Source organism: Fusarium mangiferae, assembly GCF_900044065.1.
Source record: "Fusarium mangiferae strain MRC7560 genome assembly, contig: FMAN_scaffold006, whole genome shotgun sequence".
NCBI classification, from domain to species: Eukaryota; Fungi; Ascomycota; class Sordariomycetes; order Hypocreales; family Nectriaceae; genus Fusarium; species Fusarium mangiferae.
Window position 1 is genome coordinate 628,131 of NW_024573926.1, and position 17,125 is coordinate 645,255.

Here is a 17,125-nt window from a genome sequence, read left to right on the forward strand (position 1 = left end):
GCCCATATGTATTGCGGTTGATAAATAACATGCTGGTGGTGATACATCTAGCATATCTATTCCAAGACTTTGCTGTGAGGGCACATTTTGCCATCTTACCCGTCGTTAGACCTTGTCTAATGGCCAGCGAAACTCTTTCTCCCCACTCTGGTAGACCATTTTATTGCTTAAATAGTCTCGGAATTTGTTTTCCTTAAGTCATAATTTCACTCTCTGTGATAAAGGCGCTCGCCGCTTCCTCTCCGCAGCGTTACATTTGTATGGATCAGTCAGCTTTACCAACAAGCCTTGCACTTCATGATCCTTGAGGCATTATGTTTTCTTGTGATCAGGAGACAGCTAGGGTTTTCTGATCACTTCATTAATGCGCAAACTCACTTCTTATACCCCGTGGTAGGCCTGGGCTATAACTATACGCATTGAGCGCCTACATAGGCAGTGAGAACGGGGTTCTGTGCTACGCTATGATGTCCACACAATGGATGCTTTACTATGCGAGCACCTTCGCAAACCATGTATAGAATGGACTTTGGGTCTCGGAAAACCACGCAAATTCTGTCAAAAAATCTTGTTTTTCAACAAAGGTCTGTATCACAGTGAATAAATCAAAGAGGAAGCGGAAACGGCTCAAAGCTGATACTTGATCCAGTTGTCAACTCACAGTCGCTCAACGCGACACCGCATTCTCTTTTTTTGGCTCGTGTAAACTATCTTGCGATACATACAGCCTGACCCTGTCTATATGTGCATTTTCCGTAGTGTAAACAATGTGCTTTTCAGAGAGATAGAGTGGTATCGGTGGCCGAGGCCAGTAGTTCTGTATAATCCTTTCAATAGCTTTTAGAAGAGAAGAAAGAAAGCAGACCAGACACGTATGTCAAACACCTTGCTCCTTGGCAGCAATAACTCCAGTTTCATGAGCTGAAACCCATCCGAGAAGGCCGTGTGTGCTGTGAAATCCAAAATGCGCCGGTTCCCAACTCGCCTTCCATTCACTAAAATTTCGCATCCAGTGATACCTTGCTGACCAAGAGGCACCTCATAAATCGTTGATGTCTTATCGTGGATCCTACTCATTAATCATGTCCAAGTTCTTGTAATTCTCTCTCTTTTGCGGCAAGCATTTCTCGCATCTTGTCCGCTTCACGTTGTAAGGCTGCACGGCGCTCAGCCTTTATTCTCTCAGTATCGTAATCACGCGGGCCAGCACCTGGCGTGTTATCCCGGTTGGAAAAGGCGCTGGGACTCGGTGCTGATGCTATGGTACTACCAGGTGATCGTATGGGAGGCAATGAATAGTCGCCGTCGTCGCTTCCTGTTCCTAAATTGGGGGGAGTGGTGGCTGACGTCGATGGATTCAGTATCGATTTAATATTGATCGATGAGATTCGTTTCGAACTCTCCTGTCCAGTTTCTTGTGAGGCAAATGCTTCACTTTCAGTGGTAGAGAAGGATCGTTTTCGAGTTGGCGACAGAAACGAGGCAGGGGATAGTGACGTTTTCCTGTCGTTGTTTGATGACATAGACGCCATGGGGGCCAGTCGATTATCGTCGTTCAGGGATCCGGTATACTGACGTGGATTATTTGACTGGTGATACGCAGCCAGATCCGAGGTCGAAGGCAGTGGCGATATTGTTCTACTTGTAGGTCGGATAACCGGTTGAGGCTCGATCGTGAGCGGATGGTCTGGGCGGCGACGAAGACCCAGGTTGACAGATCCGTCTTCGTTCATTGACCCCTTCTCGGCATTTTGTTCATATTGACCTTGCATTTCGGCTGGCTCCATTGCATCTTCCATCTCCTCATCCTGCGACGCTGGGATAATTCGTTTTCGTCTTTTGATAGTGGATTTTTTCATGGTCATCGGCCGGTGGACACCATGTAGCTTGTAATATAGACCTAGGTTTGTTAATGAATACTGTTTGATAAACGCTAAACGCACAATACCTACCACAAGCATTGCAGATGGTGTGGCCACTCTCATCACGCCTCCAGAGAGGCGTAATAGTGGTGCCGCAGTTCTGGCATGCAATCACAACCGTGGCATTCGAATTCTGTTGATTTTGCAAGGCATTGACATCCAGAGGCACCGGTTCCGGTTTGGTACTTTCACTTCGACTTTGGCAACTCTGTCGTTTCTGCGTTCCACCCAGGTTGGCACTTTTCGAAACACGATTGTTATAGGCAGGGCATCCGTTGCAGCCCTCTGCACCACCCGTTCCGTTACAACGTCCACCTCCAGGACAAGTCCCTCCAGTTTGATCAGCCGATATGTAGGTCGCATTTGACGCAGGTTTTGGACCAGCGACTGCAGAGGGCTTCGGTGCGGTAGTTCGAGGAGGGTCTGCGGGGACAACATTTGGCGGTCGCTTGAGACTAGTCGGACGAGAGGCGTTTCTGGCTTTCAGATAGAGACCACAGGCGTTGCAGATCGTAGCACCTTGAGGTGATCTCCTCCACAAAGGGGTTCGGGTGGTTCCGCAGTTACTATTATCAGTATAAGCAGAGTGATAACTATAGAAGTAGAGAGTAGAGGTATTTGACTCACCTGCAAACTTGTCCTTGGCTTCCACCAGGTGGCGGACTTGTTTTTGAACGATGCTCTGCCCCAGGACTCTGTTGCTTTGACATGTTTCCTGGATCTGGACTTGTCTTAGGGCCAGATGGGCTCCCACTTAGTCTATTTTGGTGGTCACGGTTGTCCTGGCCGGTAGGGAGTCTGGTCCGCTCCTGAGAAGAAATAGCCGAGCTATCACTTGGTTTCGAGGACATTGGTCGTGATGGCAGCGCCGTTCGCGCCGAGGCCGTCTCACGCTGATGGCTATACAGCGCCGATTCTTGTGTTTCTTGGCTCATGCCCGTAGGTAGGGCTGGCAGTATCGAGGGAAACAAGACGGCAATGGTTCAGATGAAGCGGACGGGTGTACTTCAATAGTTTGGGTTGGAATGCGACGGATCAGTTACAAACCGAAGTCTACAGCATTCATTGGCGGTATCGATGGCCGGTAGGTTGATTTGATTGTCGTATATGTCGAGGATGAGTAAGATTGAAATTTGGAAATGGGAAATGGGAAAGAAAGTCCTTCACACGACTCGTAATCGGCTGCAGCGGATTGATAAGTGGTTTCGAACCGGCCGAGCAAGGAGGCAAATCCGGAGAGAGGCCGGGGCCGGGTTCCGCAACTAAGAGTTCGTAGGCACCGAAGCGAGCCAAACAAATGGAATACTTTCTTGGCTCGATGTGAGGTGGAAGTCAGAATGCTTAAGAAGTACCTAGTGCAAAGCCCAATCTGCAGTCTAGCGATATGTATCGTCAGGTTGCCAGTGTTGCTGGTGGGCAGACGAGTCGAACAAGTCGCCAGGGTACAAAGGGACGTAGATGCGTAGGCAGCTGACCTAGGTACTAAGTAAACAGGACCAATCGAAGGATGGATCGCGTCCGATCGAACGGGAAGCCAGGTATTGGTCAGACGACAGGTGTCAGAGAGTGACGCGACAGCGACCAGATACTTGGGACCGGCGCAACTGCAAGGCCGAGAAAACCAAAGAAGAAGGTTGGGGAGTTGACAGCCGCGGGGAGGAGAGGAGAGGACAAGGATGTGCGGAGTGTGTAGTAAAAAAGACGAAGGGAATAACCAAGGACAGGAGATAACAAAGATTATCAACCAGACCAAAAAGGCGGAAGGTAAAGTACAGTAGACAGGTACTCCGTATGTGCAAGGGTGATGAATCTGTGACTACGCAATGACAGGTGTTGGTAAGACAACAAAAGGCGGCCGAAAGCGAAGTGCAGGACGGGGACGGGACACGCCTTGTCTCGTTCCTAGGCAAGGATATAATTGAATGTGGTGCTTGGCGAATAACAGGGGAGGACTTCGTCAATGGGTTGAGGCGTAAGACTCCCAAGTCTTGCGGCACCACCAGGCTGGGACGGTGGAAGGTGAATTGGTGACCAAGCAGAGCCAAGACCAAAGACCAGGGTGTAGGTTTGCGTGTGTGCACGCGCGCGTGAGATACCGTAGATCGATAACCAGCGAGGCAATGAGACGGCAGATGGCAGATGGCGGTGGAGGAAAGGACGGTGACCCCGGGAGAAGGGTATCCGAGACCAAGAGAGGACAAGGTGGGGGTTAAGGTCTTTCAAGGGAAAGGTTGAGGTCAAATGTGTGAGAGAGAGAGAACTCAGAGATGACCGTCGACACAGCAGATGGACGACCAATTCCGTCTGGTTTGAGATTGAGGCGCAGGTCAGATCAGAAAGAGAGGGCAGAGAAAGTTGGGCAGAGTAGAGGTAGGTAAGGTGATTGCGATTGATGATCAGACAAAGGCCTGATCTAAGGTATCCAATGGGGCTGGGGCTTAGTCTTGGAATTGGATCTGGGCTTGTGCTTTCTTGATTGCTCTGCTCTGCCTTGCCTTGCTTCTGCCTTGTCTTCTACCCTTCAGATTGTTTGGTATTAGTTATGGTGGATTGGAGACTGGTTGTCGGGTCTCGGGAGCTGGCGTTGCATTGCATGAGCCTAAATGGGGCCCAGCAGAGACTCGCTGACTCTTGTTCTCTCTATTCTCTCCTTCTTGTACCCCTCAGTTGCCGTCAAGTCTAATTCGTCCTTAGGTTGGAGGGGAGTGACGTGCAAAGGCAAAAACAAACCAGAAGCAAGACGAGACTCAACAGACACATGATGCGATTTCACGGGGAGTCGGCCCCAGCATGGAACGACGGCCGCTGGTGGGTTGGGGTTAAAACAACCGACTTGATCTAGACACTCTCATCTCGTTTCTAGTGTCTTTCTTAGCTCTTGAACCAAAGGTGCCGTTTCCGACTGCATGGATATCATTTGATGCTGAGTAGGCACGGTTCGTATTTTTCACGTGAGAGATCTATGCCTCACAAACCTGAACTCCCAAACTCTCCAGATCTCGTCACGCCAGAAAACCTGCAGAAAAGACCCTTCCCAACGTGTCGTCACAGTGGAGGAACCAAGCGAAAGGCCCTTAAATTAGGACGTTCTAGTAGGCCCCTCTTCCTCACCGCGGCTCTGTCAAAATTGTCATTTCGCCCCTGAGATGCGTTGGATTACATTGAGTCGCCTCTGATTGGTTCAGCTAATACGGAGAAATTCCTCTTCGCTCCTTGGCGCCGCTGGTCGGATTTTTGCGCAGGGGATCGCCGTCCTGGTGCCCTGACCGACTCAGATCCAACATACGCTAGGCCGAGATCGGGCCCTCTTTTTTGTTCTCTCCATTCGATTCTTATCAGCCGAGGCTTGAGTTCACTTTCTCGTTTTTATCTTATCTTATCTCGCCCATGCTCAAACGCAGGGTTACTTATCGATCAGAGGTCAGCTAGCTTGATTCCAAGAACGATCAGCATCAGTAGTTTGGTTGTCACGTCGCGTCGCATCGCATCGTCACTCGACATCAATTCTGCACTCTTATCTACTTCTGTGCAATATCGTCAACGCCTCGGTCGTTCACTTTGGTCATGACGTCCGAGCTTGGGAGCTCCCCTAAGAGAGAGCCGACACCCACTCTTCCTTTATCCTCGGTTCCTCAAAAGCGCCCCCTTGAAGAAGGCCGTCACAGTCCTGTCGTTCCCTCGCCACTGAACCCCGAAGTTCGGCCTTCCGACTCTTTGGCACCTGAAGATGCTGCTCAAAATTCTAGATCCAAGTCTGCGCGAGCAAAGAAGGATACTCTGAAGAAACGTGAGGCCAAGGGAAGCGATAGTGTTCGTGCGACACCTGATCCAAAACCAAAGTCGAAGCCACAGAAGAAACAGAGCGAGTCGAGCCCACTACGTTACAACTTGGGGCAGCCTAAACTGTCCAACTTCAACCCTCCGCGAGGTCCTGTCTTGACGGCACACCATGAGGTCACGACCCCTGATGGCCAAACGGTCGAATTCTTTGAAACTTCGGATCAGTAAGCCAAGACTGTATTTGGAAAATACCTTCAAGCTAACTACCAAAGTGTCTCTAATAAGAAGAGCTTCCGGTATACTCCCTGCATCGCCGATCCTCTCTTCCCGTCCATGATTTACTACCGAAGCACTGAACCAGAGCCATATGGTCCCCACTTGAGCTTCGAGGACTCAGCAGGGCATGTTTATTTTGATAAGTCGGCTCGTCACGTCACAACCGAAAAAGGGTTTCGCATGGCAAGGGCAAACGTGGCTGTGAGGGAGGGCAGATGGTACTGGGAGTGCAAAATCACACAAGGAGTTCGACCACCAAAAGATGGAGAATCCAAGCCGGAGGGAGGCAAGCATGTACGCGTGGGCTGGGCAAGACGAGAGGCATCGCTTGATGCGCCTGTGGGGTTCGATGCTTACAGCTATGGCCTCCGTGACGTTGCGGGCGAAAAGGTGCATATGTCCCGTCCTAAGGAGTTCTTTCCTGCAGGAGAAGGCATTCGGGAGGGGGATATCATCGGCCTCGAGATTCAACTTCCGTCAGAACAACTGCACCGCAAGGTCATGTCTGGACAGTATAATCCAGTTGTTGATCAGACCGACGAGGAACCTGCGGCCACCGCTGAAGGCCATAACATTGTCCGCGATCGCTATCCCATACGCTTCAAATCTCATACTTATTTCGAGAAGAGCGAGTACTCCCCCGCCAAAGAATTGGAAGATCTTATGAACCCGACAGGGGCTGGCGGTGGCTCTTCAGAAGAACCTAGTCCTAATCACCCTCTTCCAAGTCTTCGCACGCTTCCCAATTCCTGCATCCGCGTGTACAAGAATGGCGTTTTAATGGGTACTCCGTTCGAGAATCTCCTTGGCTTCCTCCCACCAGCTTCACGTCCTCAAGGTCAAGCTGGCGGTCGCGAAGGCCTTGACGACGGCATGCTCGGATATTACCCCGCCGTAAGTGTCTTCCATGGAGGCGCTGTGGAGGTAAATTTCGGTCCCGAGTTTTGGTATCCCCCTCCAGCCGAGACCGAAGATAGACCTGACAAGGTCTGGTCAGGCAACGCTCGCTTGAACAGGGTGCGCCCTGTGAGCCAACGTTATTCTGACCAAATTGCAGAGGACATTGTCTGGGACATCATTGATGAGGTGGACTTTTGGTCCAAAGATGGGGGTGGGGCTACAGATCGCCAAGGTGTGAGTGACAAGAGTGAAGCTGTCGCCATGGCCCCTGGGCGAGAAGAGATCAAGGAAGTGGTCCAAGACGATTGAAGCATCGCAAAATATGTTGTCTTCTTCTATCCAAAGGACGCTGGATAGCAGAACTACGAAAGCCTCTAGAAGATATGTTTCTTTCAACCTACAAAAGATACCCACTGTGAAAATGCAGAAATCAAGTTTATTATTCATACCATGTCCATCAATAGTAAAAGCTGGTATCGCACTGCCCGGAGGCTCCATTCTCATCTCGTCATAAAACATGTCGTGAATACTGCTCGTTACCACATATCAACCTGCTTACAAACATAAGTCCTATCCAGGCACCGTCTCAGCGACGACGAACCGGTTCCTCTGGCGAGACTGGCTCAACTACAGCAGGAATCGGGGATGGCTCAGACAAAGGGGAAACAGGATCTCCAAGTATTGCCCTGTCGGCATTGCGACTCGCCGCCGCCGCCTCTGGCCCCGGAAGAAGAGGATCATCTGGAAGCTCCTCGATACGATCGCTACCATCAATAGGTGTCTCAGCTACAGATTTCTCACGCTCCAGTCGCACCTCGCGGCCCCTCTTGTGACAATACCAAAGGACAAACATTAATACTATTCAGGGTTAGCAAATGTATAAACAGTTTGGGAAGCAATACGTACAGAATAAAGCAACGCTCCATATAACATTTGTTCCGATAAATGCAGGCCACCGCACCTTCAATGCGTTGACGATAGCCTTGAGCATACCAACAACAGCCCCTGGCTTTGTGACTAGATCGGTCAAATTCGATGGCTTGAGGAGGTCGATAGCGGCATCCTTAATGCCCTTTTCGGTATTCGCCTTAAGACCCTGACTTTCTGCAGCCGCCGCCAGGAGCTCAGGCGCCAGGGAGGACGTCAGCTTATCTGGAAGCTGGGTAACAAGCTTCTTGAGAGATGAAGGGAGTTTTTCGAAACCGCGATTGATGGCACCATCGCGGTCTTCAACTAGGCTTGCGAGGTCACCGTATGCTGTCGGCACACCGTTGGCGAGATCCTTGAATACTTGGGTGAAACGGGACAGGAGCTCGGATGACTCATTGGAAAGAGAAACTATCTTGTTGTTCTTTGCTTGGAGGTTCAGGCGGTCGAGAACGTTACCAAGGTCCTGCTCCTCACGTTCGGCTTCCGGTGGCGCGACGTTATCTTCTGGCTTAAGACCATCTTGTGGTTTCTTGTGTCTCGTGAACAAAGCCGTTAGGCGGTTTGGCTGTTTGTCGTGCTTCTCTTTCTCTTTCTCTCTCTCTCTCTCTTTGTCTTTGTCCTTCTTTTCCTTCTTCTTGTCCTTTTTACTCTTGGGTTCTTGTAAAGCCTTTACCGCCTCTATCTCACTCTCAGATGCAGACGAGAGGTCGATCTGAGGGGTATTGATGCGTGGCGGCAAAGGCGGAGCCGGACCATCGTCTTCCAGGATACTTTGCAGCCATGCCTCATCGTCACGATCGAGGACTGGGCTCAGGGGAGGAGTATTGGAGCTGAGGCTGTGCTGCGTGCTTCGCCGCTTTTGTTGAGGATCTGATGCACGAGATGCCTCGTTGCTGAAATCCGGTACATGTCCGTAGGATGGGTCTACCGAAGATCCAGCTTCAGTCTTCTTCGCAGCCTCCTCGGCAGCAGCCGCAGCCGCCTTCTCCGCTCTGTTCTTCTTGATCTTTTTGTATGTCAAGTATTCCAACATCTTCGAGTTTTGTTATATGTAATGGGGGGCGCCTTGTTCGGAGATTTGGTAGATGGGGATTCAGCTATTTAACTATCTTATTCTGGAACAAGAGGCCGCCCAGCTTCAAGGAAAACGAGGGATGGCGATTCAGGTGTTGGCGCGCGCTTGGAAGTTTGCCTTTGTCTTGTCTTGGGTGACGAACGATCTACGCGAATCGAGAGCGCACAGCCACATCACATGTGATGTCATGACGGCAGCCCAGCCAGAGTCCAGGGTCGGGGCCTAAGCTCCCCCACGTAAATATGTTTTAAGGCTACGTGATTTGATGATCGACAATCAACTGCCGTCCCATGATACGGCCGAAAATTATTGGTCAAATGGCTTCCAAAACATGGGTGGGTGGAGATCAGGGGCTCAAGTCGACTTCAGCTGCCATTAGTAGTAGATGAGGTCAACAGCCTAGGTAGGCGAAGGAATTGAACTTCCCAAGTGACGAGGGTTTTTAGGTTAATTACCTGTATACGCTTGGGGGGCTCGTTGATCAGTTCATTCTCGCATCTTTAGGGTTTTCTTCTTTGGGCAGCATAAGTAGGTACTTAGCAATGCCAATTCATGTTGATTGACCGTGGGTATCTTGAAATTCTATGGTTAATGATGAAGACATAAAAGTAGGTACAACGGCTTATACACCTCCATCAGGTGTCGTCAACATCCTCGTCTTCAGCCTCATCTGCCCCTCCTTCGTCACGGATAACCTCATCGGCAAGTGTGCTACTTTGCCAGCCGCTCCCATTCTTCCGCCGACCCCGTTGGAAAGCATCCGTCGAAGTGACCGCTCTCTCGCCTGTGAACTTATGACTTGACCACTCGGTGGAGCATCGTGGGCAGTTTCTGTCTCGCCTAGTTCGCCAGAAAGCCTCTTCGCATACCTCATGCAGTCGGAAGTTGCAATCCACATCTGCACATCTCAGACCAATCGTGACTGGATCCTTACATGCTTCACAAAACTTGATGCGCTGCCAGTCGCCTGGCTCAAGTTCCGGGTCGTTGTAGCTTTCGACTAGCCAGGGTCGTAATTCCAGCAACGCTCGGGGTGACAATGTATAGAACCCCTCGTTACTCTTCTCAAACCACCCTCCCTCAACCAAATTTGCAAGTACAGCTTCCACTTCACTATGCTTGAGTCCTTTGTCTACACTTGTTTGCGTCTGGGCTTCCACATCGATCTGGCTTTCTCTTCGGTTCGGCCGTGCCAGTTTGATGGCCTGCATCTCGGTAATAGCCATGACTTCCATGCGGGGGGTGTTGAACTTTTCAAACATAGCGTCTAGAACACGTTTAATGAACGAGATTTCTTCGTGGCTGTATATGGTAGCAAGTTGCGTCTGCGGATCAGACGTGGTATTGACCAAAGCCCATATTCGTCTCTTTGTAATTTGGTGGAAAGTACTTCGGATTTCGTAGTCAAAAAGTGATGCCGCTTCTGAAGCTTTGTCCATGGCCTCTTGAAAGTGTTCTTCGGTGATTTGATCTCTTCGTACTTCGTGTCCCTCCTCGTCTCCGCTGTGCCTGCGGTTGGCATTGAATATGGCAGCAAGGATAGGACGGGCTTCTTCGAAAGTAATCGTTCCTCGAGCTAAGATGGCCTGGAGAAATGCCCTATCCCCATGGTTGAATTCATGGTTACTCATGCTTGGTTTTGGCCTGACGACATTCGCGCTTGAGGCCAAGCACTATGGATTTATAATTTGTTCTCAAAAATCGATGAGGTGTGAATACTTGGAACGAAAGCCCCAGAAATGATTTTCTTGGAGGGGAAGAGACGACGCGTTTGACGCGTTCAGCGATCTCAAGGCTTAATTAAGTGCACGAGCCACGCATCTGTGGCTGTGGTGGCTCATTCAAGCATCCACATCAACCAGCTTGCTTTTCATATCACTTTGTAGGTGCCGCTCAGTTATCTTCTTTGTTTCATTCTGCTCGGGAGTGATTTGTAACTTACCAAATGTATGAGTATAATCCATGAAATTATAGCAATAACCAGCATGGAATTGGTGTCGAGGTTCGATGTGCATCTTGGGATATTCCTCGATTCGCACGTTAAAACACAGCCAGGACGCACAGAAGAACAATAAAGGCCAGTCTGATGGATATCAATAGAATACCTTAATATTGCATATCAAGCTATAACATAAATGACTACCAGGTGCCTTACAGCTTTCACTGCTACATAGCATTCCTTTGTTCATTCAGTTAGTGTAGGGTGGCCCGGTCATTATGCTGACTCAGCTCGTTTACCAATTGAAAGAACTCAAGAGCTTTGAGCTTCATATGAGTTATAGTAACCCTTTTTCGTGATCAAGGTACAGAGCGCGAAGACTGGGGCGTATCTTTCCAAAACATACGAATTATCAGTAACACTCAGCTAAGCGGATGAAAGATTGCGTGTCCAGGCGCATTGTTATTCCAACTCCTCCTCCCCGTGTGAAGCAATTCATCAGAGCGTACGGAGTACGATCATCAATTATCTACATCTCGACAACAAACACGCGAATTCAACAAATACCTAAAGACCCACCAGACCTGTAACGCCCCTCACTCGCCAAGGGGCAGAAACAACGCGTCTACGTGCGCCATCATAGTTTCCTGGAGGAGGGCCCTGAACCTGGAAGACATCGAGCAAGTGCCAGACGCAAATAGGCTCTTGGTCTAAGAATGGCAATGAACACGTCGGAATTGAAAGAATTCGATGTTGTACGAGTGGCAAGAAGCGATGGATCAGACACCGGGCCCGGATACTGGCCAGTCACAGCACCATCCACCACGATTGCCACTAAGAAGACAAAGGATGCGTCTGCGGCTGAGAAAGCTCCAAGGACTAAACCTCAGATGATTCGATTAGCCGAAGACGACCCAAGATTCACAGAGTGGAAAGTCAAACTCGGGATTCTTCTGAAGCAAGAGCTATGTCCAAACCCCGATGGTAAGTTGGCTCCTCTGCCTCATCCTTCTGAGATATCTAACCATATGAAGAGGGGAATCCGTGGCTAGTTGACTTCCCGCGAGGTTACTGGCTATACGAGAAATCTAAACATCTTTGGGTTTCGGGGTATCCTATCAAGGTGAAGCTTTTTAAGAGCCCGCAGGAATTTGCAGTGCACCTGATATGGTTGCTCTCAACATCGATGGACTACCGAGACTGTTGCTGTGCGCACTGCAATGGTTTCAACTCAATGAAAGGGGGCATGGGTGCTGACGACGCGTTGATCATCACGCATGAGCCTATCAAAGCCGATAAGATCCCGCCCAAGGTCACGCCTGTTCCACTCCCTCCAATGCCTGGACAGGCACCTCAGAAGCCGAACCAAGTTACACCACGATCGCAGTCAACACAGTCTACCCCAGCTACTACAGCACAAAACTCACCAGCACCGACGCCGGTCCCTGCAACTTCAGCCCCCATACAACAGCACATTCAACACCGACCCCCGGTTCAACCACAGGAGCAGGCGCTCCAACCCCAGCCTCAGTCTCAACCCCAAAATCAGCCACTACTTCAGCAGCAGCCACCTCAAATTCAACAACCCCAGCCTCAAGCACAGCAGCAGGTTCAACAGCAGGTTCAACAGCAGGTTCAACAGCAAGTTCCACCTCTTGCTCAAGCACAGCCCCCATCGGTTCAGTGGTCATTGAAGTCACCTGTGTTGTTCAGGTCAGGAGAGCTGGTCTGGTATCTGAACGGCAATGCATGGCGCCTCGGAGTCATTGCTTCATCCACTGCGAGTCATCATGAGGTTATGCCCATCGGTCATGGCATCGTCCAACAAAACAATGTGAACAAAACAGAGGGAGAAATGCGACCCTTTTATGCCTTCACCGTACCACCTGTCAACCTCCCCGAATTGAAGGACAAGGAATACGATGGTGTTTCATGGGAGGGTCTCTTCCAAAGTACAGCAGACGGGAACCGTCGAGAGATGATTGCACTCGACGCTTCTAAGATGGCAGCTGTGAAGATTGACTACTCATACTCCCTATGGTCCAAAATGTCCGAAGAGTCGAACTTGAAGAGAGTTGCGTACTGGGGTTGCTTTTTTGGGGCTGAGCGCATCGAAATTGGCGACGCGATGCGGCTCAGATCAATCCCGGCTGAGTTGAACGTCCCGGCCGAGACGTGCGTCCTGGGTCTCCGTCGCATCTTCACCACCTCGGACTTCCCTGGCGCCGTCTTTTTCGTCGGCCATATCTACCAGCTCGTATCTGAAGACCAGCCAAACATTGTCCGGGATGAACACCTTCCCGTTGCGTTACGCCATGAGAGCCAGTGGCGCCATTCGGTCGGGGCACAGCGCTGGCGCTACGCACTGATCAAAGAGAACGTCGTGTTCAAGGAACAGTCGATTAGAGGTCGATTTTACCCAACGCACCGTCTCATGCCCATCCTCAACCCGAACGAATTCCAAAACTCAATTATTCAGCGTAGAGTGGATGAACAGCATGCCCATCTCAACAACCGAATGGATGGTGTGGGTAGGTATCTTGGTCGAAAGATCAACCGGCTTGACACCCTTGGTGCTTCGGTGACCCATACAGCTAGGATCAGTCTTGAGCCGTTCATCAAGGAAGGAGACCAGCCTCTGGAGTGAGGGATGTTAGAGACACTCTGCCCATATACGGTGTGGCATCACATGTGCCGAGGGAGCGGACAACACGGAGTGATCGTGAAGTTGTTAGATAGTATTTCGATCATTTAATAGAGGCATGCAAGGGTACCGGAACCATCATAGCACTTCCAGTAACATCTCAGGCATATTCTAGAACCACTGCCCAAGACAGCCCCCGGAAGAACCCCCCGTCATCCCCTGTCTCTAGCTCTCCCGTAACGCCCATACGCCTCACGCTCACTTTCTTGTCCTCCCGATGAGCCGAACGCACCTGTTTCTCCTCACGGTGTCAGCGCCACCACTATGCAGCGCCTGCAGCGCCTGTGCGATACACACCGCTACACAGAAAGCACCAGACCATGGCACAACTATTGCATCTTGCCCAACACAAGCACCACTTACGTATACTGCAAGTATTACAACACCTGCATAGAGCATGGTGGGCTGGATGAATCATGGACACTGCGGGGGCAGGGACATCACGTATGTGTGATGGCGATGTTGAGGCAAGACTCACGTGTTTCCTGCATCGCTGGGGTTCTTGGTTGAACTAGGTGAGGATAATGGCATGGATATGATGCCACATCCTGATCAGAGCGAATGAGAGGGGATGGGACACATGGAACCGCTATCACTTGTCTTCGTCAAAAGGTCAATTTGGCGTTAGGTATGAAGGATTGACGTCTTTCTCATTGATGTAGAGCGTAGGCATGGCTCGTCAACAGAATTGTGTTTACTGAGAGAATGAAAAAAAAAACACCGCTTCTTCGCTTTCGCCAAATACATTGACAATGTGTGGCACACTCGCTGTGGTATCCATCCTCCAAATGTCACGGCCCGCAAGGTATGTGCGAATTTTGTTTGTCAAGACACAAACCACCCCCTTTTCCAACACCTCTCGACACATCAACCCGTATATCCCCCGTCTCCTCTACATCATCTGGCTCTCCTGAATCATAACTCCTCTGTTCGTAAATGCCTATAAATGACTGATGGCTGGTATGAAAAATCACGGAGGTACGCTTGAATGGAATGATCGGGAACGGGATGTTGTATGCGCCGGCTAATATGAATTGCCGTCTCTATGTCGTGAAAAACAAATAGGCTTCGTGTCGAATACTCTTTTGAACCAATGATCCAGGGTGGATGAACCGTGCAACGCGTGGCCAAGTAGAAGGAAAATGAACTGCGGATAGGGGGTCGATAATCATCGAATTTTCGACTCATGATATGAGATAGTTGATGTGCTCTCCGCCCGTCGTCCTTCACTCTCGCAGCTCGAATATCGTCGTCGTGTGTGGTTGTGTAAAATGATAAATGAAATAGCCATCCTCTCTTCGTCCCCGACTCCCGAGCTCGATAGTCTCATGGTGTATGCAAGTTATGCCACTTTTAGATTCTCAAGTCGCTCCTGCAGCCTCTTCAATATCTCCGGGTCTGGTTCGGGTTCGACTTTGCGGGGTTTGACGCGGGGCGAGTCCTCTGTTTTCTCCGAACCACATTTTGTGCATTTGGTTCCATTTTCAGCACCGGTTGGGAATATCGTCTTGCACTCCTTACACTCATAGTGTGGCACACTGCTTGGTCCGAATTCATCTCCAGGATAACCATATGGATACTTCTCTTTCTTGGGACTGTTATCTGGTTAGCCAAGACTTTGATAGGTACTGTAAGGTGAACGTACGGATCTCGAGGACAATCAGTGCAGCGAACGTGGCCACACTTCTCACAGGTTTTATTACCAGAGATAAACAGAGTCGAACACTCATGACAGGTCCTTCGCACGCGTTGACGAGGCTTCTTGTGGACCAAGTCCTGGCCACCTGTCTTGCTAGGGCGAGTAAGGACGATCTTCTTCTCGTCAAAGGCGTAAGAGTAATCGGGAATAATGGGGGCGTTCTCCTTGTTGGCCTTGATGATAGCGGCACGTCGCTCACGGCTGGCGATAATCTCGGCTTCGCTTCGTTTGGGAGGGTAACGGGTGCACTTGGTGCAGCGGGCATGCTGGCAGTTGGGACACTCCTTGGCAGAAGAAAAGGTGGAGTTGCACTTGTGGCAGGTTCGTCGTACGCGCATACGGATGGGCTTGTCAATGCGGAGAACAGTGTCGTCGGGCGATCTGGTCTGAAGTTCGGAAACGTTGATATCGAGTCCATAGCGCTCACCAAGCTTCTTAGCACGCTCTTCGATCAATTGGCTCCTGGTGAGTTTGGAGACGCCCTCCAAGCCTTCATATTTAGCCTTGGCTTCCAATTTCTTGTTCTCGGGAGCAGGAGGTTGACTGCAGGCTCGTTAGTTACTGAATGCACGGGAACTGGTCCAGTCAAGGAAAAGCAACAGTCCATCGAGACGTTTCCATCCGAGGAAAGTTCACCAGGGGAAACCGTACCTCGTCTGAGGAGTCTCCTCAGCCTTGGCTGGAGGGGCAGGGTTGGTGGTCGAGAGCGTCGACTGACGCTTAGAAGCAGATGAGGAGCCCTCTCGCTTGAGGAAAGTTTTGGTGCGATTAAGAAGCTTGCTGAATCCCTTCTCTTTCTTCTCCTCTCTACGGGACGAGGGCCCGGCCTGAGAAGGAGAACTCATGTTGGATAGTTTGTGATAGCAGAGTTTGGGAGTTCTTTAATGGTTGTTGCTTTAAGTGACTGAAATAATTTTGAGTGAGATTTGAGATGAGATAATTTTATCGTCCCCTCTATACAGTTGTCTATATTGTGAGGCGAATATGCTGAGTAAAAATTGGATAACAGGGTTTGCTATGAGTCGTGAGGTAGTCCAGGAGAGACGATGGTGTTTGAGCAATCGGCGGGACCGAAAGTAGTGGCGCTCAAGGGACGACAATGTATCCTCGGATAGATAGCGACAGTCCCCGTTAAAGAGACGTCGAACTAATTAGGTAGTCAGGACAGACCAATTCGTATGTCGAGCTGAGTGAGGGTCAAGAGTTTATCAGCCTCTCCTGACGCAGTGGATCTGCGATGATGACCAAGGCGGTGCGATACGGGAATGGTTGGATCAAAGCTATTGACTCTGTGAGAAGGAGAGGGGGGAGGAGGGAGAGAGAGGACTGAGTAGAGTTGAGTAGAAAGTTGGTCGAAGGATGATGAGCGAGGGCAGGCGAACTATACTTAGTCTGGCGGTTGCTAAACCTCGTGGATGGCGCTACACTCAACTCTACAGTGCACATCGAGCCAGCCTGGTGGTATTAGTGGACCCAGTCTAGCGGCCCGGCGCTACAAAACAATGCTAATGCTGCAGAGGGCAGAGACAGCGAATGGAAGGCCTGCCCAGTGCAACAAGGGTGAAAGAAGGGCAGCCAACCCAATTAGGAATTCGTACGAGTTCGTTGCATCCATGGAACATGGAACATGGAACCAGGAACCCCAGCACGGGAAGAAGGGCCTGTGGGGGACGACAACGATACCATGGAAGGGGTGAAAGTTGTGAGTGGTGGTATGTACATATGTACGTATGTATGTCTGTAGACCAGTGTAGTATGTCCAGTATTTGTTCGTGATCCTTCCGACAAAAGACACTGACAGTCAGTCCCGACACGGCGGATGGGGAGGGACGTGAGCAGTCGGCCGCTGGCAACCGGGAGGCCTAGGCCTTAGTTCAAGGACGGACCTTGGAGGCTTGAC

General features: G+C 50.3%; 6 protein-coding genes across 6 annotated transcripts; 2 read left to right on the top strand and 4 right to left on the bottom strand.

The window, feature by feature from the left end:
- Positions 1 to 1,076: 1,076 nt before the first annotated feature.
- On the bottom strand, positions 1,077 to 2,857 carry FMAN_02947 (putative siderophore regulation protein (GATA factor); the record flags this gene model as incomplete). Its single annotated transcript, XM_041831702.1, has 3 exons — positions 1,077 to 1,900; positions 1,953 to 2,488; positions 2,550 to 2,857. 3 exons carry the CDS (start codon positions 2,855 to 2,857, stop codon positions 1,077 to 1,079), a joined length of 1,668 nt encoding a protein of 555 aa, XP_041682239.1.
- A 2,629-nt stretch (positions 2,858 to 5,486) lies between these two features.
- On the top strand, positions 5,487 to 7,187 carry FMAN_02948 (uncharacterized protein; the record flags this gene model as incomplete). The annotated part of the gene is made up of 2 exons (XM_041831703.1): positions 5,487 to 5,926; positions 5,975 to 7,187. 2 exons carry the CDS (start codon positions 5,487 to 5,489, stop codon positions 7,185 to 7,187), a joined length of 1,653 nt encoding a protein of 550 aa, XP_041682240.1.
- Positions 7,188 to 7,464: 277 nt separating this feature from the next.
- On the bottom strand, positions 7,465 to 8,841 carry FMAN_02949 (uncharacterized protein; the record flags this gene model as incomplete). Its single annotated transcript, XM_041831704.1, has 2 exons — positions 7,465 to 7,736; positions 7,785 to 8,841. 2 exons carry the CDS (start codon positions 8,839 to 8,841, stop codon positions 7,465 to 7,467), a joined length of 1,329 nt encoding a protein of 442 aa, XP_041682241.1.
- A 677-nt stretch (positions 8,842 to 9,518) lies between these two features.
- Positions 9,519 to 10,514, bottom strand: FMAN_02950 (uncharacterized protein; the record flags this gene model as incomplete). The annotated part of the gene is made up of 1 exon (XM_041831705.1): positions 9,519 to 10,514. The coding sequence occupies one exon, from the start codon at positions 10,512 to 10,514 to the stop codon at positions 9,519 to 9,521; it is 996 nt and encodes a 331-aa protein (XP_041682242.1).
- A 1,024-nt stretch (positions 10,515 to 11,538) lies between these two features.
- FMAN_02951 (uncharacterized protein) lies at positions 11,539 to 13,469 on the top strand (the record flags this gene model as incomplete). The annotated part of the gene is made up of 2 exons (XM_041831706.1): positions 11,539 to 11,806; positions 11,857 to 13,469. The coding sequence occupies 2 exons, from the start codon at positions 11,539 to 11,541 to the stop codon at positions 13,467 to 13,469; spliced, it is 1,881 nt and encodes a 626-aa protein (XP_041682243.1).
- Positions 13,470 to 14,868: 1,399 nt separating this feature from the next.
- FMAN_02952 (uncharacterized protein) lies at positions 14,869 to 16,070 on the bottom strand (the record flags this gene model as incomplete). Its single annotated transcript, XM_041831707.1, has 3 exons — positions 14,869 to 15,121; positions 15,172 to 15,768; positions 15,877 to 16,070. 3 exons carry the CDS (start codon positions 16,068 to 16,070, stop codon positions 14,869 to 14,871), a joined length of 1,044 nt encoding a protein of 347 aa, XP_041682244.1.
- Between the last annotated feature and the right edge of the window lie 1,055 nt (positions 16,071 to 17,125).